This window comes from Podarcis liolepis (genome assembly GCF_965112155.1).
Source record: "Podarcis liolepis genome assembly, chromosome: 13".
NCBI classification, from domain to species: Eukaryota; Metazoa; Chordata; class Lepidosauria; order Squamata; family Lacertidae; genus Podarcis; species Podarcis liolepis.
In genome coordinates this window covers 9,253,620-9,276,322 of record NC_139573.1, presented here as the reverse complement: position 1 = coordinate 9,276,322, position 22,703 = coordinate 9,253,620, and the positions used below count along the sequence as shown (strand labels likewise).

The 22,703-nt window shown below is 43.2% G+C and overlaps 2 protein-coding genes across 1 annotated transcript; both read right to left on the bottom strand.

The window, feature by feature from the left end:
* Positions 1-22,703, bottom strand: part of LOC310691375 (vomeronasal type-2 receptor 26-like) — a 460,470-nt gene that overhangs the window by 156,920 nt on the left and 280,847 nt on the right.
* LOC310691350 (plasma membrane calcium-transporting ATPase 1-like) lies at positions 8,478-12,354 on the bottom strand. Its single transcript, XM_083471111.1, has one exon. It carries the CDS (start codon positions 11,834-11,836, stop codon positions 8,507-8,509), a length of 3,330 nt encoding a protein of 1,109 aa, XP_083327237.1. The 5' UTR covers positions 11,837-12,354; the 3' UTR covers positions 8,478-8,506.

Sequence of the window (22,703 nt, the reverse complement as noted above, 5' to 3'; positions counted from 1 at the left end):
AATTGTTTGGGAATATGTACAAATTCATTATGTCAAAGCTGGGTACAAATTCCCCATGATCATCAAAAGACACCTTTTCACCTGCTGAGTTGTTAAACAAAAGACCTTGAAGAAACAGGTGCAGCTGGTGGGGAGAGAAAAAAGAAAATAAGAACAACTTCCTGCAATTTTTCTTCTGAATCTTTATGAACACCTTTGTTGCTATTATATATTCATGAATGTTCCTTCTTTTTTATTTATAGAAAGCTAATACCAAAATGTAGAGTTTTTTATTTTTTCAGATTTCAGTTATAGGAAAAATGTAAATTCATACATTTTATAATAAAGTAGAGTCATATGTTCCTATTAGTGATTACCTGTCAAAATGTTACCTGCCATGGCTGAAGATTCTGTAATTCAAGTCCTGTGATACCCAGTGTTCCTTGGTGCTTGGTCCTGAATGTACACATTGCATGCAATGCGTGAGCTATGGCGTGGACTGCAGTGTAGATACTGTAGCTGTGGCCACTCATTGCCATTTCAAAAACAGAGCTAGGAACACTTTCCAGCTTCTCTTCCCCAGAACAGCGTTCATCATCATTATCTTCCATTAATCCCAGAGAATTTGGAAGTGAACATTCAAAAACCTGCTCCCAAAAATCTCTGAGAAAACCATCTCCTTGTGGCGAGTAAGGATTTCTGTTTTGAAGAAAGGTTTGGAACCCTCGAGGTTCATTTGAGTGAATTGCAAAGGAAATGGTGCCTTGGAAAAGTTCAAAATTCCATCTCCTTAAAAGAGGTGTTACTGCAACATCTATCTGGGCTGTGAAAATCCACACCTTGGTAAAAGATGGGTCTAACTTTAGATCAGGAAATGACAAAGATATTATTGTGTTCAGTAACAGGTATGTCATCGTTTCACCGTAGAGCACAACTGCTCTGGCTTTTGGATCGTTGGCATATTTATGTAGCTCAAATCTTCCAATCTCCTTATTAGTAAAGAAATGGCCTTGACTTGTGATCCTTTGTGTGAAAGCTGAGCAAATTCCATTGTTGGAAAACAATAGCTCAATGGCATGTAAGAAATGGTCTCCACTGTCACTGTCCACAGCAAAGAGTCCAACCCATGTCCACCTGAAATGCTGGAGTAACCTTACAATGCCCAGTTGCTGGTGGGCTTCACTGAGGACCATGTTATAAACAAAAGGAACTTGTGTTGTATCTATCAGTTCTTTGGCAAAAGATCCATAAGTGAGCTGAAAGGAAATGTACATGTGCTTTAGGGATAGAGGAGATGTGTACCTGAATGCATGTAAATCCATTTTCAAGCATTTATGCCTTTCTAGCTTTGGTTAACATTCACAGCATTATAGTCAAGAACTTGACAAATATTGTTGCTGTTGATCCCTGACAGCAACCACAGTGAATAAGTCTTATATACATACCTGCTTCTAAGCCATTCTTTCTGTTCCTCTAGGTCTTGAAACATGATTTTGCCTGGTCATTCATATATACAAAAAAAAAATTCAGTCCATAATTGTTTTCTCTTTTTTGGAACCACAAAATCAACCCCACAATGAGACAGGAATTGGACATCAGGTGAAGAAAATGCACAGATCTTACCTGTGGAATTTTGTAGAGATGTAGGATGTCTGCCATGTGGAAGGAGACATCAAAGACGAGTGCCCCAATAATGGCTATTAGGTTTTTCTGAGTATCACATTTATAGTTGGGGACAAATCTGTGCAATTTGCAGACTATCTCCAAAGTGGTGTGATAGGTCAGTTTTGCATCATAGTAGCTGTCACAGATGTGGAAACCGAGTGTCACATTTGGTAAGATCTTGGGATTCTCGTTGATGACATTTATGGCGAATGCTAAAGCCAGGATGTGCTGGTAGAATTTTGTCACCATACTGTGAATAGATCCAAAGATCCTTTTTAAATTAATACTACAGTGCATGTAAATATTTTTTTAGAATGCCGGGCCACTCTTACATTAAACCCAGCCAGATGGGTGGGGATGTAAATAGTAAATTATTATTCAGGGGGTTGGACTCGATGGCCCTTGTGCTCTATTACAACTCTATGATTATTATTAATATTATTATCATCATCAAATCAATTTTAATTTTGAACTCATATTGTGCTTATTACTATATATATATTTCCATTGCGTGTCTTAAAAAGAAAATTCCAATGGTTTTGAAAGTGAACGATAGTCAGAAATGGCAATTGTAACCAGAGACAAAGAATCTGAATAATGTATTTAAAAAAAGAGAATTTGTTAATGTGTATAGACCCACCTGGAAAGAAGTACCGTTTGGAAATGAGTCATATTTAGTGAAATCAAAGTGCTTTGTTGGATTTTCCTAGCTCAGAATCCATACATTTTGCAGGATAATAGGAAAATTTAGGGGATGGGGTACTATACAAGTGCATTGTGGCAGGAAGTCTCCTAAAATTCAGCAGTCAAAAAAGGCTGGGAAACCCTTATTTCGTTCCTTCCTTTCATTGTCCATCAATTTCTGGAGTCTTGGTTTTTTCTCCTACATACCAGATACTCCTCCAAAAGCTCATTTTCAAGGTGGGTGCATTTTGCCATAATCCCCCCATGTCAGTGTATGCTGGAATCTCCTGCACTTCACTGCAATTCCCCATTCCCCAGCCTGAGTGTCATTTTCAGATACTTGTCCTTTCCCAACTTTTTTTCAATAATTGGTATTGCTCAGAAAAAATACATTTCTCTATATGTAAAATCAGAATGATTTGAGACAACACTGAGTCCCCCATTTCAATGCAATGGGAAAGTCTGGGCACAACATGTGCATGTTTACATGCCTATGGTCACCACTAGTCAGTCTCTAAATCATATACCTGAATTTTTTCTGTGCATTAATAAAAATGATTAAAATATTTATGGGGGAGAAATTACTTCTTTCTCTATTTATTTTTTTGAAGCAGTTTTTTTTTCCTGGTAAAGGGAAGAGATATGGAAATGCATGAACAAATGTGTGATACTGATCAATTGATGGAAAGGTGCGAAACCATCGTGAAAACTAACGAGGACGAAAGCTCAATAAATAACATATCATGCAAAGCTTATGTGTAAGTTTTGTGAAGCTTTTCAGGGTGAAACCTCACTGAACAAATGTTCTGCAGGGGCCCTGGGATATATAAAGCAATGTTCTGGATGCATTTGACATCTTCTGTGTCTGTATTAAAGATTCCAAGCTCACATGACATGGAAAGGGGGGGGTTACTTACATTGGAATATCAAACGGCTGATCTTCAGAAGGGTGTATCTGAAAGGTAAGTTGGGGAAATGGAGATGTGGTCTGAGAGGCAACTCCACCAATGATGAGGTCCCCTGATTGGTACCAGCTTTGCGGACCATGGAAGGGATTGTTTTCGGCACATTGCATGATTTCTCTTGTGCACTTTATGAACAGTAGGAGAAACTGGAACACACGGAGCTTTGCATTACACTACCAAAGCTTCTCCCTGGAGCAGGTTCTTCTGCATTCATCTACACGCTAATGATTAGGATCAGTCTTCTTCTTCTTCTGCTTCTGCTTCAATTATAATGAACGGCAGTAGTCAGAACTGCACTAATCTTATCTTCAACAACAAAGTTGGAAAGTAAATGCCTTGTGCAGCAGAAACTTGAATTGTGCCCCCCACCCCAACCCTGCCCTGGACCACACATGTGGAAGGATTTATAGCCACATCAGAGTTGCATATACATTTTTGTTCTGTGTTTTTCAACCATACACTGGAAACAGTCGGCCAAGACAATGAAATACAGTGATTGAGATAATTGCGGTGGAGATAATTACATTCGATTCAATATTGGCCTCTGGCGGACACCACTTGTAAAAATTCCACCCTCCTCTGCTCTCTGATGGCAAAGTAACTGGGAGGAAGAGTCAACAGAATCAAGTGAGCAAACACCAGCTTCAAGTTTTGGCTCTTGGGTTGCATCTGATAAAGTGATGAAATATTCAGCCTAGATGTGGCAATGACACAACCGGAACCTGTTGCCCATGATAGCAACACAGTAAGGGGCCTGTTGTGGTGGATATCTATGTAATCCAGCGTCATGTTTGCAACAGTGGTCAACCACAGATACCTACAGGGATTCCATGTACTGTATAGGACAATAGCAATTCCCTGCTGCTTATTTCTGGCAGTGGTGAATTAGTCTTAAAATGCATAGGTTGGTTGGCCATCACCATATCTTGTGGCAGTGCATTACCTGGGCTGCCTATGTTTTATATCAGAGCTGGGAAACCACTAGTCTAATTTTGGTCCACCAGGTATTACAACGTGTCCCATGAGGCCATTTCCCCCATACTGTGGTATCTTGACCATCAGCTGATGTCACTGCTGAGGTCCTCTGATGGACGAGGAGACAGGGTTTAATCCTGAATTGACTCTCTGCCCAGTTTATGGCAGGGCACAGGCACATACAACGAAGGCAGAGGGATTTAATCCCTGCTCAGCCTCAGATGACAATCGCCTAGCCATCTTCCCATCACTGCTGCTATCTTCTTGCTTGCTCACAGTAGAAGCTGAGATTCTTCATGGTGCTCTTTTTCTTTACTGTATAACCCAGATGTGGGGCATCTTAGGCTCCCAGGCCTTTTTATCTGGTCCTTGGAACTCATCGCAGGATACATCCCACACTGATCCTGCTTTGCATACAAATTTGCCTTCCTGTGGAGGATGGGTCAGTGTGTCTGTCTGTCTGATAACCAGAAGGTTGGTGATTTGAGCCCACCCAGGGATGGCTGTGATCAGGATTCTTGTATTGCAGGGGATTGGAATCTACAGTTACCCGTATTTTTCGCTCTATAACACACACCCGACCATGACACGCACGTAGTTTTTAGAGGAGGAAAACAAGAAAAAAATATTCTAAACGAAACAGTGGATGTATGATTTTTGTGGTTCATGCTGTGGCCACAGACATGTGATCTAACAGTGAGTTTGGAGTAGCCCAATGCAAAAATCCTGAGGATCCATGTGGATCCGTGCTTTGTAACCACGTTTTTGCACCACTGTGGCCCCAGGCAACAGTGGGTGCGTGATTTTTTTGGTGCAAGATGTAGCCATGGGCATGCTATGTGATCTGATGGTGAATTTGGGGTGACCCAGTGCAAAAATCCTGAGGATCCATGTGGATCCGTGCTTTGTAACCACGTTTTAAGTGGGGAGGGAAGGAAAAGTGCTCAAGGGACAAGGAGCACGCGTGGGGTGGGTGGAGAAGGATGCTGCTAATAATGAAGAAGAGGGGTATAAGGGGAGAAAGCTCCTCTCCTTTCCCACTTTGCTCCTTTAAAGCAAGTAGGCTCTGCTTTTCTTCCTCCTCCCCGCTCATCCCCGGCTTAGCGAGCTGAAAAACTTCGCTGCTATGTAGCGAGCTTTGCTCCTTTAAAGAAGCAGGCTCTCTTTCCTTCTCTCCTCCCCACTCAGCGGCTCCTCTCCCGCTTTGCTGTTTCAAAGTGAGCCATGGAGGAGGGAAGGTAGGGGAACCATGGATCCTCTGCTCACGACTGCAGTAGATCCCCCCCCCGCCACCCGTAGGCAATCCCTCCATAACACGCACAGACATTTCCCCTTACTTTCTAGGAGGAAAAAGGTGAGTGTTATGGTGCAAAAAATACAGTATATGATTCTCCCTGTGAAGAATGTCCCTGTGAATTCTAATATTGTATAGTCTCTTGCTTATCTGGAGGACCGAAAGGGATATGCAAAGACGGGCAGACACTAGCGTACTGTACCAAACTAATACAGTGGTACCTCGGGTTAAGTACTTAATTCGTTCTGGAGGTCCATTCTTAACCTGAAACTGTTCTTAACCTGAAGCACCACTTTAGCTAATGGGGCCTCCTGCTGCCATTGCATCACCAAAGCACGATTTCTGTTCTCATCCTGAAGCAAAGTTCTTAACCTGAAGCACTATTTCTGGGTTAGCGGAGTCTGTAACCTGAAGCGTATGTAACCTGAGGTACCACTGTAATCACATTTGCTATCACAGCTACTTTTGTCTCTGGACCTTGACATGTGGCTCTCAGGAGCTTGCCAAAAGGAGTATGTGACTCTTGGGTGAAATTGGTTCTCCAGACCCTGATAATGGTTTGGCAACCTCTGACTTTCCAAATCTCCCTAGGTTTGTTGTACACTAGTACAACACTAGTTACTCTAGCCCAAACAATGGTTGGGGATGGTGGAAGTTGTAGTCCAACAGCAATAGGGGGCTCCCCATCTCTGGAACCGGCCACAGAGAACATAAAAACAGAGGGTGGTGGAGTATGGCGACAGGAAGAGGAACTGATGGAAAGAGAAGGCAGGAGGGTTTGGGGTAGGATGAGAAGATCTGGTGATGGAGAAGAGCAAATGAAATTCTGCAGTAGACATGCATGGACTCTAGAGGGCACACCACTGCCATTCATAAGATATCTGGATGAGTTAAATGGCAGGTGGATATAGACAGACAAATAGGCAGGGTACATCTGATGCCTTTTTAAATGTGTTATGGGAGGGGGAGATTATTGGCTTGCTTTTGTTCTTATTTTTATGATGTATTTTGTGTTTGTAATTTTATGTTGTGACCGCCATGAGATCTACAGATATAGGGAGATAAACAAATTTAATAAACAACATAGGTATCTCGCCTCTGCAAAAACAGGATGCTGGTGTAGATGGGCCTTTGTCCTGGTCCAGCAGGCTCTCTCATGTGTTGAGAGTTGAGAGAGTTCTGCTGGTAGCCTACGCTATATGTCCCTCCCCTCCACTGCGTCACTTGACTCAGCTCTTTGAATTCTGATGTCCTGCATTATGAACTGAACAAAATGGCATTCCCATACCCTCCAACATTTCTTCGATGAACACAGGGACGTCCCATTCCATAATGATAATTTTACTATTTATACTCAACGCATCTTACTGGGTTGCCCCAGCCACTCTGGGCAGCTTCCAACATATATAAAAACATAATAAAACAATAAACATTTTTTTTATTAAAAAAAAACAAACCATTCCCTATACAGGATTGCCTTCAGACCGCTTGGAGATTGGATAACTCTATACTGTCCAACATTTCTCCAATGAAAATAGGGACATCCCAAGGAAAAGTGGGACATTCCAGGATGAAATCAGAAATTGGGACGGTTTCTCTAAATTAGGGATGTCCCTGGGGAACAGGACACTTGGAGGTTCCGCATTCCAGGTCAGCTGCCACCTTCCCTGAATGCTGTCTCAGCAGGTGATGGCTGTGTGGAGGTTTTTGCCTAGCCAACGGGAGCCAGAAAAGGCCTCCTTACTGGCCAGGAGAATTGAATCCCAGCACCTGCTCAGTTAGACCAATTGCAGGCAGCCATGGATGTGGGCACTCTTCAGGGGACAGGCCCAACAGAGCCAGCAGGCTTCACTTGGGTGTGCACTTGGGGGATTTACAGTGGTACCTCAGGTTACATACGCTTCAGGTTACATATGCTTCAGGTTACAGACTCTGCTAACCCAGAAATAGTGCTTCAAGTTAAGAACTTTGCTTCAGGATGAGAACAGAAATCGTGCTCCGGCAGCGCGGCAGCAGCAGGAGGCCCCATTAGCTAAAGTGGTGCCTCAGGTTAAGAACAGTTTCGGGTTAAGAACGGACCTCTGGAACGAATTAAGTACTTAACCCGAGGTACTACTGTACAGAGGACCATTTTTAAGCAGAGTCTTTAGGGCCATATCTCTGGGATGCTGCAGCAGCAGGATTCCTGCAATATCAAGGGGTTAGACTAGATGACATCTGAGTTGCTTCCCAATCCTATGATCCTAAGACTTTATAACATATTTGACTGGATTCTTTTTCTTATAAAAAGTTTTTTTTAGCAATCTTTATTATTTAATCATCTTCTCCCATAAGCAACTATTAAGAACAACAAGCAAATACACTTAGCCTACTTGTAGACAGATCTATCCCATCTCAACTCTCATATGAATCGGAGCCCAGCAGCTAAAAATAAAATAAAATAATGGTCTGAAATACTGAGGGAAACAGCAGGCAGTTGAGGGCCTTGAGCAACTCAGCCCATTTGTTATTAGTTGAAAGCATGAACAGGCACCAAACTAAAAGGTTATGCAATATTCATCTATCTATCTATATATATACAGAGAGAGGGGACAGAGAGAGGCACTTCAGTATTGTTTTGAAGACACCCCGTGCAAAAAAATACATTTAAAGTCTCAAGATCCAGCAAAGGTCTGCTAACATAATATTCGGACCCATCTAGGACGTAAAGTTGAGCTGAGTTGCTATTTTGGTTCCTTACGTCCACCCACACCACCAGTATCTTCTAGTAAATTCATTTCTATTTTGTAAGAGAGCTTTTTAAAAAAAAAATGTGTTATGCTCACCGTGCTGGAGAAATTCCCATCTGTTTCTTACTAGAGCTAATGTGCACATAACTCTCTTTTAAAAAAAATCAACTGCAGCAACGAGTGAAGGAGGTTTCAGAATCACTACTTGCGTTCTGTTAGATGGTTTTATTACTAGCTGAGCGGTGTACCTCATAAGGGGGAGTACGGAACGTATTTACTACTTTGTACTGCGTTTGTACTCTGTTCACACCCCTACACCATGAAGCCTGGCTGATTCGACGCATTTCCAGCTCACCATAGTCAATCTCTTCATACATTTCTTCTTCTTGAATAATGTCCTCTTTTGGTGGTCTGTCACCAAACGTTGGCAGGAACCACAGATAACGATTTGGGAAAAATACGATCACTTGTCCCCATATCAATGTCCCTAGGCCAAAAAAGATGGACCACAACCACTGCTCCAGTGAAAGCTTTGTGCAGCTAAAGGGCTTCCCTCCAAGCTGAACAATGATGACCTGTACAACCAACGTTCCCACGCTGATAAAGCAAAAAATGGTATTACTGAATATCCCCGAGAAAACATTCCTTTCCCCATGAATCTTCCGGGCGTTGACTTCGTTAAAAATCTGCATCATTACAAATGTGTTAAATACAATGGTGTAATGCTCGGTGGGAGGGTAATTCATGGGCACATTTCTCGCGTTTTCTATATCGAAGAATTTTTCACCTGCAAAAACAAGGGAAAATACAACGGCCATCTGGTAAATGGCGTGGAACAAAATGTTTTTCAGCATTGTGCGGGAGATAAGAGGCTTATTTCTCCCATAAGGCTTGCGTAACAGCAGAGCTTCAGTTGGCTTTTCTGTTGCTAAAGCAAGAGAAGCAAAGGTATCCATTATGAGGTTGACCCACAACATCTGAACAGCTTTCAGAGGGGAATTCTGGGTGACACACGCACCAGTAAAAGCGACTACAACGGCTACCACGTTAACAGTGAGCTGAAACTGAAGGAATTTGGAGATGCTGTCATACACATTCCGACCCCACATGACAGCTTTGACAATGCTTGAGAAGTTGTCGTCGGTGATAATGATATCAGAAGCTTCTTTGGCAACATCAGTTCCAGCGATGCCCATTGCAAAGCCAACGTCGGCTTTCTTCAATGCAGGCCCGTCATTGGTACCATCTCCAGTCACTGCTACCACCTGCCTTTGTTCGGTGATGTTGCTGTTAATGATCCCTGTGACCAAGTTGTACTTGTCCGCAGGTGAGGACCTTGCAAGGACACAAAGAGTAGGCCAAACTCTGTCCATTAGCTCTTGTTTAATCTCTCCATCTGGGCCACGTATCAGCCGATTAAAATCTTGACCCTCCATGCACACAGAGGCTTCCCCTTGTTTCAGAATACCACATTTTGTAGCAATTGCCCGAGCTGTGTTGATGTTATCCCCAGTAATCATACGTACAACAATGCCAGCTTTCTGGCATTTTCTTATTGCATCAGGAACTTCAGGTCTCACCGGATCTTCGATGCCTACAATTGCAATACAGGTCAAGTCCTTGAAAATCTCTTCCTCGTTGTCCCAGTTGGGTTCTGAGTAGGCAGCTGGGAATTCCTTGAATGTCAGGCCTATGGTGCGGAGTCCCTCAGAGGCCATTGGTTCAATCACATTATTGATCACCTTTTCTCTGTCTTTTTTGGAAAAAGGGCCTGAATGCCCACTGGCATCCAATATGCGGGTGCATTTCTTAAGCAGTATTTCAGAAGCTCCTTTGCTGTACAGCCGAAAGCTGCCATTGGGTTTCTTCACCACTGTGCTCATCGATTTCCGGTCGGAGTTGAAGGTGTACACTTTGTGCAGCGTCTCTTCCGTTATCCTAGCCCTTACAGCTTCGAAATTCTGGTTCAGTTCCAATAGCAAACCAAGTAAGGCGCATTCCGTTTTATTGCCAATTTGGCGAGGGAGTCCTCCTTCCTTTTCAGGAGGTAGGATTGTAGATGTATAAGCACAATTTACAGCAATGCCTTCAAGCAAGTAACTCAGTATGGTGGGCCGAATCATTTCAGGGGAGGGGATAACTTTATAATGTGCGCTACCAATAAAAATCTGAACTACTGTCATTCTGTTCATGGTCAAAGTCCCTGTTTTATCAGAACAGATTGCAGTTGCATTTCCCATGGTTTCACAGGCATCCAGGTGCCTCACGAGGTTATTATCCTTCATCATTTGCTTCACAGAATAGGCAAGGGAGATGGTGACAGCCAGTGGCAGACCCTCTGGAACAGCTACAACCAAAATGGTCACTCCAATAATAAAGAACTTCACCATGTGCTGTATATAAATTGGTGTGCATTCAACAGTCCAAGTACGCTTCTCAATTGCAAAGGTTTGAACAAGGAAAAAAACAATAAGGACGAGGACTGTGATCACTGACATTGCCAGGCCTGCTTTGCCAATCTGAAGGGCTAACCGTGTGAGTTTTGCTTGCAGAACTGATTTTTCTTTTGGGTGTGATGTATGCTTCTGGCCACTTTCCTCGTCCTCAACCTGGTTTCCAGACACTTTGCGGGGCTTTGGGGCAGATTCCTTGCTGTGTCCGGGAGTCATGTCTCCTGAATTTTTCTGCTTTTTCTCTGGCTGGTCGTCTCCGACTCCGAGTAAAGTGAGGATGATCCCTGTTTGTGAGTTTATCCCCACAGCTGTAACAACCATTCTCCCAGAGCCTTCCATCACATGGGTACCTGAAAGTAACATTGGGTCCTCTGTCAATGACTTCTTGACGTGATCTGATTCCCCTGTGAGGGAGCTCTCGTCAACTTTCAGATCATGCCCCTGGATAAGCAAACCATCAGCTGGCAAAAGGTCACCATATTTGATCTGTGCAATGTCCCCAACCACTAATTCGGCTATTAGCACCTGCTTGCACTCCCCGTGCCTGATAACAGTAAACTTCTGCTCACTTTCAATGCGATTCTGCAACCCCCTAAATTGTTTTTCCTTACTCCAGTCATTGAAGGCAGTTACCAACACCACACACATGACAGATAAAAGTATTGCAAACCCTTCGATCCAGTCAGCCTCCTCGTCTTCCTCTTCCCCTCCAGGCCCTTCCGCATGGCATGCTGCAAGATTCCCTCCAGGTGGCTTGTAAAAGGAGAGTCCCAGGGAGATGATGGCTGCAACTTCTAAGATACATAGTGTCATATCCTGGAGTGCTTCCCACATTAATTCTAGGAAAGTTAGGGGCTTCTTAGGTGGTATAAAGTTACTTCCGAATACAGCTTTCCGTAGCTCTACTTCTGATTGGGTACCAACGATTCCAAGTGTGGGTGAAGTCTTCAGTCTTTTGCAGATTTCAAAGATATCGCCATAAAGTTCCTTTATTTTCTCCACTGCCTCGTACTTGCGGTATTCCATCAGGTGTCGCAGCTCTGAGAGAGTGACCCCAAAGTTTTTATCAGCAGTGTCTCTAGTGACCATCATCCTGTCTTCTTCCACAGAAAGAAATGAGAGAATCAAGATGGCTGCTTTCTGTATCCACAATCAAGGAAGGGGTTTTTCCCCACCCCCACCCCCACTTGGTCTGTACAGAGGACAGCAGGGGGTACTGTCAGCTCAATAGCAGAGGGCCTTTTAAATTCAGAGATTCATCATCATTTATGTGTCTACACAAGTTCTTTTAGATTACCTTCTGTATTTTTTTTTAAACCAGGCAAGAACGATAGGCTCAGATCTTCATTTATTCTCAATTTCCACACCTAGAGACACATGTTCTGTGTGTTTGCTTCAGTTCTTTTCTTGCTCCATGTTCCCAGCTCAGCCCTGTCCCGACAGCCTGGGATCACTAGCTCTACGTTTCAGGAAAAGGGTGTAAAACACAGCTCTGTATTTCAGGCTCTTTCATTTCCCCATGTTGGTTTATGTCTCCTCAAAGTGGCAGTTACAGGAGGATGAGAAATGGAATCGGAATCCTGCCAGCAGCCAATGAATCATGGCTTGTGTCACATTTCCTCAGCTCTGAGCGTACATGTCACTCATAGGTGTGGTGAGTAGAGTTCAGAATTCTAAATTCTGATTCTGTTTTCTTATCTCTTTCACTTTGTTGATGAATTCTGCTGCTGTTTTGTCAGCACTTTAATTTTCCCTGGTGAATTATGAGGCTGTTTCCAGGTGGCCTTAACTTTGCTTGGTGAATTCTTATTCTCCCCCCCCCCCCCACACACCCAGTCTAAACTTTTTTTTGGAGGGGAGGGGGGGTTAATTCTTCCATGCTGTTCTCTGCTCACCTTCACTATGAAAGATGGATTCTGAAGCTGTGGACCCCAACAGACAGGACTTTTTTAGGGGGGGGGAAGGGTATATCTACTGTAATAGTGGTAGATTTATACTGGATCCATTCACAAGACACTTCTACATTATTAGTACTACTGAGATGCTCCCCCAGTGTTACTGCATTATTACCATCTGTAGGGGCGCCCTTGCACCATAAGTGGGATGAAAAATAAAGCAGAACATTTGTGGAAGGAAAAGATTATGAATAACCAATAATGTTGTGCACTGGATACAGCTGCATCCCAAGTCAAATTGGACATATCCAGAGGGATTTGAGCCTCCTCTGAGTCACATTTGGACAGCTACAGGTCACCATGGGCCAGGTTGGGTGGCCAAGAACAATTTGGAGCTGTCATGAACTGAGGTTATGGCTTCAGCCTAGTGACTGGCCAGGAACAGTAAGCATGCAGGCATCCCATTCCTCTTCAGCCACAAAAGAGAACTATCATCAGCCTCTGCGGTTGGCAGGCGCAATGAATCTAGGAGTGACAGATATACAAGGAAATTTGCCTGGTGGTGGCGAGGGCTGGGCAAGCACACTCTTCCCCCGCCTGGTATGCATGCACTCAGACCTGCCCTGGGTACTGGTGAACACCCCCAGTTGGAGGGTATGAAGTTATGCAACCCCTCTAGCCAGGGAGAGAAATATCTATACAACCTTTAGAAGACATCTGAAGAGAGCCCAGTATAGGGATATTGTGTAATGTTTAATGTTTATTGTTTTATTATGATTTTATACGGGAGGCAGTGGAAGACAGGAGTGCCTGGTGTGCTCTGGTCCATGGGGTCACAAAGAGTCGGACATGACTAAATTACGAAACAACAACAAATGATTTTATATATGTTGGAAGCCGCTGAGAGTGGCTAGGGCAACCCAGTCAGATTGGTGGTGCATAATAATAATAATAATAATAATAATAATAATAATAATAATAGATGTCCCTATTTTCCATTGGAGAAATGTTGGATGGTATGCTGCCCTACTGTATTCCCCATTGATGGGAAATACTTTGCCATTCACAAAATCATGCCTGCTTACTGTATAAGAACAGAGAGGAAGAGTTTGTGGAAGTCTCGTGTGACTCTTTTATCTGGAGGTGTATGTAAATGTAGGGTCATCTTCCTATTTAAATCAGCCAGACTCCCTCCCAGCCACATCTACAGCAAAAGGCAGAAAGTGTCTCAAAGCTCAAGTTGGGAAAATGCTACTTTTATTTCCAATTGTTTTCCTTTCAACCATCTTTGGGGGTAATTTTTCTCCATTTCATCATAGGGGGGGGTGTTCAGTTCTAGGGTAAACATGAAGGGGGTCTTAATAGTATATCTCTTTCTTCCTAGGTGTCCAATCAGAGGTTCGGCTGGAGGAGTCTGGAGGAGATGCCAAAAGGCCTAGTGAGTCTCTCCGTCTCTCCTGTCAAGCCTCCGGCTACACCTTTAGCAACCACTGGATGAGCTGGGTAAGACAGGCTCCCGGGAAGGGTCTGGAATATGTGGCAGAAATAAATCCAGAGTCCACTACCTTTCGCTACGGGGATAAAGTGAAGGGACGATTCACCATCTCCAGGGACAATTCAAACAGTTTGTTGTATCTGCAAATGAACAACCTGAAGCCCGAGGACACGGCTGTGTATTACTGTACAAGAGCACACAGTGAGAGGAAGTGATACTGAAGCCTGGCAAAAACTCTCTTTCGCTCATGGCTGCTAAATTTATTAAGCTGCAAGAGACTAAAGAGATTGATTCTGGTCGCTGGGACAATAGGTTGATCTTGTGTTGCCATTCAGAGATAGACAGAAATCCATCTCTACAGCGGTAAATGTGTGTGGTCTCTCCAGACACATTATAATACATACGTAGCTAGGTCAGGGGCAAAGCCTGCCATTATAATGCTGCTCTTAATTCAGATTGTGATTGTTTCAGATATGAACACGATCCAGAAAAATGATTCTCACCTTCTCTCTCTCTTTGTCTCTCTATTCACAAGCTACCAAGCTACACTTGCTTTTCACACAGAGAGAGTAATTGCTAGTTCCCTGCAGGATAGGTTTATTCCCCATTCAGAAAATCTCATATTAAATGTAATTGAAAAGACTTTACACCTTGAAAAAGAGACAAGGCACGTGCTTTTGTAAACCAAGAAAATCTTTTAACTTTTTTTTAAAAAAATAATAAAATAGAAAAGATTCAAAGACACGAAAGGCATTTTATAGTACTTCTCCCCTCATTCCCCAACCCCTCGTCCAAAATATACAAAATGAAAAGTGAACCTGGTCAGTCACCATCATGTATCAACAGGAATTAAAAGGAGAGGTTGTGGCTGATAAACCAAAAAGAAATCAAAATATCTGTCCTCCATAGCTGCCTGGAGATGAGAATGGAACTGAAATGGAACTCTGCTAAACTGTTGTGTTTAGTGGTTTGTGGACCCCTTTTCTGGAGTAAGCTGAGGTGGGTGGCTTAGCACACAACTCATTTCCCTAGGTGCACCCAGGTATGGTTTGTGTGTACCTGTGTCTCTGTACCACAGGCATGTGTGACACCTACTCACCTCTCCACTGAGATGAAGGATAAGAATCAAGTTGAGGGGCACACTATTCAGGAATACTATTTGCTGTGTTTAGATGAGGGCTCCATCCTGGCTTGGACTATTGGGAATGTGGTCCCCAATAGAGTTGGCCATGCTGCCTGGGTCTGATGAGAGGTCTGATCCAGCAACATCTATCCTCAGCAAAGGAGTCTCCCAAAACAACTTCATTTCTTCTCTAATAGGAGAAAGCAGTAACATCCAGGCACCAGCAAATTAATAATGAGTTCTTTATAGAACTTTAAAGGGGAAGAATGTGAAATTTACAAAAATGATCAGCAACTCAAAGTTCAGTACTCAAGAAAGACAGCTACCCCTCCATTCAGCTGTACATGCCACGAGTCTCTCCAGCCATGATATAATGAGCACCTAGGACAGGTGCAAAACCTGCCATCATGCTGCTGCTGTTCTTCCTTTATTGTGGTCATCTGAATGGGATCCAGACGGAAATTCTCCCCTTTGAGTATCTTTCTACTCACAAACTACCAAATCTTTGTTTTACACATGCCCACACACCCTATTTTTAACGCTGTCAGTTCCCCACACTACAACTGAATCCCCTGTTCAGAAAACAGAAACATTCAAAGCCATGAAAGGAAGTTTATAGTACTTCTCTCCCCATACTCCAATTCCTCATTCAAAATAACAACAACTCAAAATTAAAATATCCACATTTGTTTTCAGTACAGCTGTATGCTTGGTGGTCCTCTACAATGCCCAACTTCACTAGAAGGAAAATTCATAGTTCTGAACCCCTGAACTCTTCAATTTTTCCTACTGCTTGTCACAAGGGGGCAGGCATGGTGTGGAGAATACAGGATGCCTTCAGCTGTAACTGAAATAAAACCACAATCCAAGTACTGTTGCTCTTTTCAGCTGTGAGTCTAATTATATTTTAGACATTTCCTTGATAACTGTTTATGTACAAATCCCAGGAGAGATTGACTCCCTGAGAGACTTCCCCACACTCATCTCTGTTTCTTCAGTCCTTGGATAATGATTCCTGGTGGGGAAATGTACCTGAGTTGTTAGGAGAACAATATTCCCACTCCCAGAGATACAATTCCCAGAGCTCCCTGGGAAGAGGAACTGACTCTGGGAATTGTAGCTCTGGGAGGCAAACAGGGGTATCCTAACAACTCCTAGCACTCTTCACAAACCACAGCTCCCATAATGCTTTGAGGGAACCTATGCATTTTAAAAATGGTGATACAGTGCTTTAACTGCATGGTGTGCGTGCGGCCTCATTGAATGGGTCAATGGGCTGAAAACCAAGGCCAGCCACCATCAGCAGGTCTGAGGTATAAAATTAAAAAAATGAAATAAAAATCTGTCACTAGTACCAAAAACCTTTCAAAGCACCCTGCACATCCAAAATGCTGGATTTTACATTCCCCCCATACACCATCCATTACAAATTATCTCTATGCACGTGTTTGCATTGAAGCAGTGGCAAAGCCATCAATAAACCTTGATGCCAAACCTGTTTCCAGATACACTTTATGTGTCATGAGCCGGGGGGGGGGGCTCATGCAAATATCTCCAGGTCGTTTCAAAAGAATCTCCTTCAATATAAAAGTTTCACATGCTTCCACTCCCCAAATCACTAAGACATTACTTCATTACCATTATGAGGTTTTTCTTATTCTTGTTTACTTTGGCAGCCTTTCCAAAATGTAAGTGTATTTTTGGTGGAAAGTTGAGAAGTATTGGAGGTGACTGGATGGCACTCAAACATTAATTGAAATATTCTCTGCTTTTAGGGGTCTTCTCAGACGTTGTCTGGGTCAGGAATGGTGAGGCCAGGAGAGAACCTCAACCTGCTCTGTAAGGTCACAGGTTTCTCCATCTCCACTCAGCATTCTGTGTGGCACTGGGTCCGCCAAGCACCTGGGAAAGGGCTAGAATGGATGGGAAGCGCATACCCCTATGACGGAAGAAAGTGGTATGCCCCTTCTCTGACGAATCGTGCAACCATTTCATCAGACAACTCCAGGAACGAGGTCTCCCTCCAGCTGAACACCCTCACAGCTGCAGATTCGGCCATGTATTTCTGTGCCCGAGAATACCACAGTGAGATAAGGTCTACTGGGGCTGTGTATAAAAAGGGAGGAACTGCTTCCGAATGCGGAATCCCCACTTGTAATTGCTGAGTAATAAATATACTGTGTAAAGATACTTAACCAAGCAATCCTGTGCTCTGGTGATGCCGGGGAGGGAACAAATATGGTGCAGCATTTTGATTATTAGCCTAATGAAGGCATGGTATGGGCATTTACTATGTGACTCAACATCTTTGCTTTCAATGAAATCTTGAGATGTGGTGAATGTTGGACCCAAAGCCTAGCAAAGAAGTGGCAAGGACATGCACACAAGCCCCGCTCTCAGAGACTTCACATACAGTGGTCACCCTCAATCCTCCGACACCACTCCTTCTGCCTGTGTTTGGGACTGTGCGTTTCTTTGCCTTAGCATTATTAGGCATAACCTCAAACCTGCATTTGTAGGAGCTAGCAGAGCTCCATCAAGTAAGCAAGCTTCCTCACCATACACTTGATTCCCAGATGAGTATTTTCCATTTATTTTATTTTATTCTTACATTACTACAATGTTACAATAAAAAACCATCTTTTAACATTTTTTGCATTACATTCTCTCTCTCTCTCTCTCTCTCTCTCTCTCTCTCTCTCTCTCTCTCCCCCCCCCCCCCCAATTATCCTTGAATAATTTCACCCTTTTATATCCCTGTGACTTCCCTCCACCTGTGTTTGGCATCATTAAGTTTGTTACTGTATCCTTTAATTTGTGTTTAAACAATATATTTAAAATATTAACCATAACATATTGTACCACTTTTATCATAACTTTGAGGATTTCAGACTAAACATATCATTCTTTTGGAACTAACACATTCCCATTCTTTCTTTAAGTTTAAAGTCCCGTCAGTGGCAGAATGGCCCACTAAATTTTGTGAATTCCTTGAATTGGCCAAAATGACGGCAGCAATTAGATTGCAATCTAATCAAAACTTGATTCCCAGATGAATAACAATAGAAACATGACACTTTTAACACCAACCAGTTTTTTAAAAGTTTCCATCCGTATTCCACTTCTCATGCAGCCTGATGAAGAAGAACTAAAGACTGCTTGCTATTGTGCAAGTTGCTCCAACAATGTTCTTGTCCTACAAGCCATTTATCAACTGACACATTTGCTGAAATATTTGTACCGACGGAAACCCCATGAAGCACCCAGGAGTCAAACTTTGTTCTGTGAAAGGCAGGCATGTCCAAAGTCCATTTGGGGGCCCTAATCCGGCTCCCTGGCTGGTTTTATCTGACCCCTAGACAGTTTATTTATTGGGGTCAAATCCTTAGAAAAGCTCAACAAGTACAGTCCTAAAAAAAGCTCAAGAACTTTGGGGTAAAATCCTGAAAGAAGCTCAACAACTTTGGTCAGCCCTCATGCACATTCACTTTATCAAATCTGGCCCTTGTTGGAAAAAAAGCTTGGGCACCCCTGGTGTAAGGCTTTATTCCAGTTGCTGTCTTGCATCATCATATAGCAGTCTTCTTACATTTCCAGCATTTTACAACCAAATCTTTGGCATCAGTGTCAGGAATCTGTGGTGAATGTCCATCTTTCCTTTTGTTAACAACCACTGGCAGACAATTCCACAATAATATTTCTCTTTCATTGCTGAACTATTCCTCATAGTTTTTAATGAATTGGGAACCTAAAAGTGCCATTTTGGGCATTGAACTCACACCTCCGACCCTACAGCTCTCTGTAGCATATCTGTCAACTTTTCCCTTTTCTTGTGAGGAACCCTATCCGGAATAGGAGAATTTCCCTTTAAAAAAAGGGAAGCGTTGACAGCTTTGCTCTGTAGATTTCATGAGAAATTGTTTGCCATTCCTGAAATCATGCCTTCATTTTAAACTTGAAATCATTTTATACGTACTGTATAAAAACAGAGAGCATTTGTGGAAGGCCTGATTGACTCTTTTATCTGGAGGTATATGTAAATGCACGTTCAGCTTCCTGTTTAAATCAGCCAGACTCCCTCCCAGCTAGAGCTACACTAAAAGGCAGAACGCTCTGTAGATACAGGATCACTTTCAGTCAATGTATCTCAAAGCTCAAGTTGGGAAAATGCTGCTTTTATTTCCAATTGTTTTCCTTTCCATCTTTGGGGGTAATTTTTCTCCATTTCCTATTAGGGGTGTGTTCAGATCTTGAGGTTAACATGAAGGGGGTCTTAATAGTATATCTTTTTCTCCCTAGGTGCCCAATCAGAGGTTCGGCTGGAGGAGTCTGGAGGAGATGTCAGAAGGCCTGGGGAGTCTACCCGCCTCTCCTGTCGAGCCTTCGAGTTCACCTTTGGCAGCTACTGGATGAGCTGGGTGAAAAAGGCTCCTGGGAAGGGCGTCGAATGGGTGGGAGAAATACAGCCAGATTCAGCTAGCATTACCTACTTGGATAAATTCAAAGGACGATTCACCATCTCCAGGGACAATTCAAACAGCTTGTTGTATATGCAAATGTACAACTTGAAACCTGAGGACACGGCTGTGTATTACTGTGCAAGACGCACAGTGAGAGGAAGTGAATCTGAAGGCAGACAAAAACCGCCCTCTGCTTATGGCAGCTAAGTTCATTCAGCTGCAAGAGACAGGAGAAAACTAACAGTAGTACCTCGGAAGTTGAACGGAATTAGTTCCAGAAGTTTGCTCGACTTTCAAAATGTTTGGAAACCAACACACGGCTTCCAACTGGCTGCAGAAAGCTCCCACAGGCGATTGGAAGCCGTGGAAGCCCCGTTGGATGTTTGGCTTCCAAAGAACGTTCACAAACTGGAACACTCACTTCAGGGTTTGCAGCGTTCGGAAGCAAAAACTTTCGACTCACAAGGTGTTCGGGATCCAAGGCACAACTGTATTCAGATAACTGAGACAAGTTTGATCTTGTCTTTTCTTGGGTTCCCATTCAAAAAGAGATATCCACCCACTGATACAGCTGTAAATGTGTGGACTGTCATTAGTCAAGTTACAATGGAAATACTTAGTCGGGGCAAATCCTGCCATCACGATGATGCTCTTCTTTCAGACTGGGCATCTGAATGGCATCAAGAATGACAATTCTCACATCTCCTCTTTCTGTGTTTCTCTTTTCACAACCTGCTTTTCTCAAACACAAAGGTGCAGAAGACTCTCACAACGCTTTTCAGAAAACAAAGCGATAAAAGAAACCTTATGGTACTTCTCCCATCATTCCCCAATCTCTCAATCCAAATATACAAAACCAAAAGCGGTCCTGGCCTTTCTCCTTCATCAAATGACAGGACTTTAAAAAGGTTATGCTATGCATGATGGGTGAGGAAGAAACCAGTATGTCTGTTCTCCATATCTAGCTGGAGATGCAAATGATACCATCTTTCAAAAGCTGAGGTTGAACTCTGGTAAAATTATTTCATACATACATACATACATACATACATACATAAATACATACCCCACCCACTCTTGGCGGCTCCCACAAATTAAAAGCATAGTAAAGCATCACACATTAAAAACCTCCATAAACAGGGCTGCCTTCGGAAGTCTTCTAAAAGTTGGATAGTTGTTTATTTCCTTGACATCTGATGGGAGGGTGTTCCACAGGGTGGGCGCCACCACCAAGAAGGCCCTTTGCCTGGTTCTCTGTAACCTCACTTCTCCCAGGGAAAGTGTTGTACCTCAGTGTATGGGCTGAATGATGGGGGTTAAGACGCTCCTTCAGGTATACTGGGCCAAGGCCGTTTAAGGCTTTAAAGGTCAGGAGCAACACTCTGAATTATGCTTGGAAACATACTGGGAGCCAATGTAGGTCTTTCAGGATGGGTGTTATGGTTGGTGAACTGTGGACCCTTGTTCTGGAGTAAATTGGGGTTGCAGCTTAACACACACCTGTTGGGGGATTCCACAGGTCTATTCAGATGTTGTTAGTGTGTCTATGTGTCTATGTACTACAGTCATGTGTGACATTTCCCACCCACTCACCACTTCACCCAACTCAAGAATAAGAACCAAGGTGGAAAACAACAGTGTCTGTTAAGCTATGACATTCGCTATGTGTGTGCCCATAGCTCCCATCTTGGGGAAGTAGTTCTCAGATAGCTGGTGATTTATTCTGCAACAAAAATTGACATATCTAGGTTTTTGTAATAAGGAAAGGCAAGACTATTTAACATGAGCATAAGAGCATAATGAAAGTCCTGTCAGTTCCCCACACTACAAGTGAATTCCCTGTTCAGAAAACATTCAAAGTCATGGCCACAGTGATCCATGCGACGGTCATCTCCAGGCTTGACTACTGTAATTCGCTCTACGCGGGGCTGCTCTTGAAGCTGTCCCAGAAACTCCAGCGGGTACAGAATGCTGCAGCAAGGCTCCTCACGGGGTCTCTGCCATGGGAGCATATTCATCCAGTGCTTTTCAAGCTGCACTGGCTCCCGGTGGAGTACAGGGTCAGATTTAAGGTGCTGCTTTTGACCTTTAAAGCCCTTCACGGCCTAGGACCCTCGTACCTACGGGACCGCCTCGCCTGGTATGCCCCACGGAGAGCCTCAAGGTCCATAAGTAACAACACCCTAGTGGTCCCAGGCCCTAAGGAAGTTAGATTGGCTTCAACCAGAGCCAGGGCCTTTTCAGCACTGGCCCCAACTTGGTGGAACGCTCTGTCTCATGAGACCAGGGCCCTGCAGGATCTGATTTCTTTCCGCAGGGCCTGTAAGACAGAGTTGTTCCGCCTGGCCTTTGGATTGGAGCCAATTTGATTCCCTCCCCCCCTTTTTCTTTTTTCTTTTCCTTCTCCTGCAATGAGGCTACATTTTAATATTTTAATGTTCCATTATTTTAATGTTGTATTTTATTTTTGTTTTCAAGTTGTAATCATTCATCTTGTTTTTAATATTGCTTGTAAGCCGCTCTGAGCCCGGCCTTGGCTGGGGAGGGCGGGGTATAAATAAAAAATTATTATTATTATTATTATTATTATTATTATATTAAAGGAACTTCATTAGACCTCTCTTCCCACCCTCCAATCCCTCATTCAAAGTATCAACAGCTCAAAGTTAAATTATCTAAATTTGTTTTCAGTACAGCTGTATGCTTGGTGCTCCTCCACCCTGCCCAACTTCACTAGACAGAAAATTCATCCATCTCTACTAACCTATAATTTCACACATTAAGCATCTTCTCCCAAAACTGGGCCTCAGAACTCTTCGCTTCTTCTCCCTGTTTCTCAAAAGGGGGCAGGCATGGTGTGGAGAAATCAAGATGCCTTCAGCTGTAACTGAAATAAAACCACAATCCAAGTACTGTTGCTGTTTTCAGCTGTGAATCTAGTTATTTTTTAGACGTTTCCTTGATAACTATTTATGTGCAAATCCCG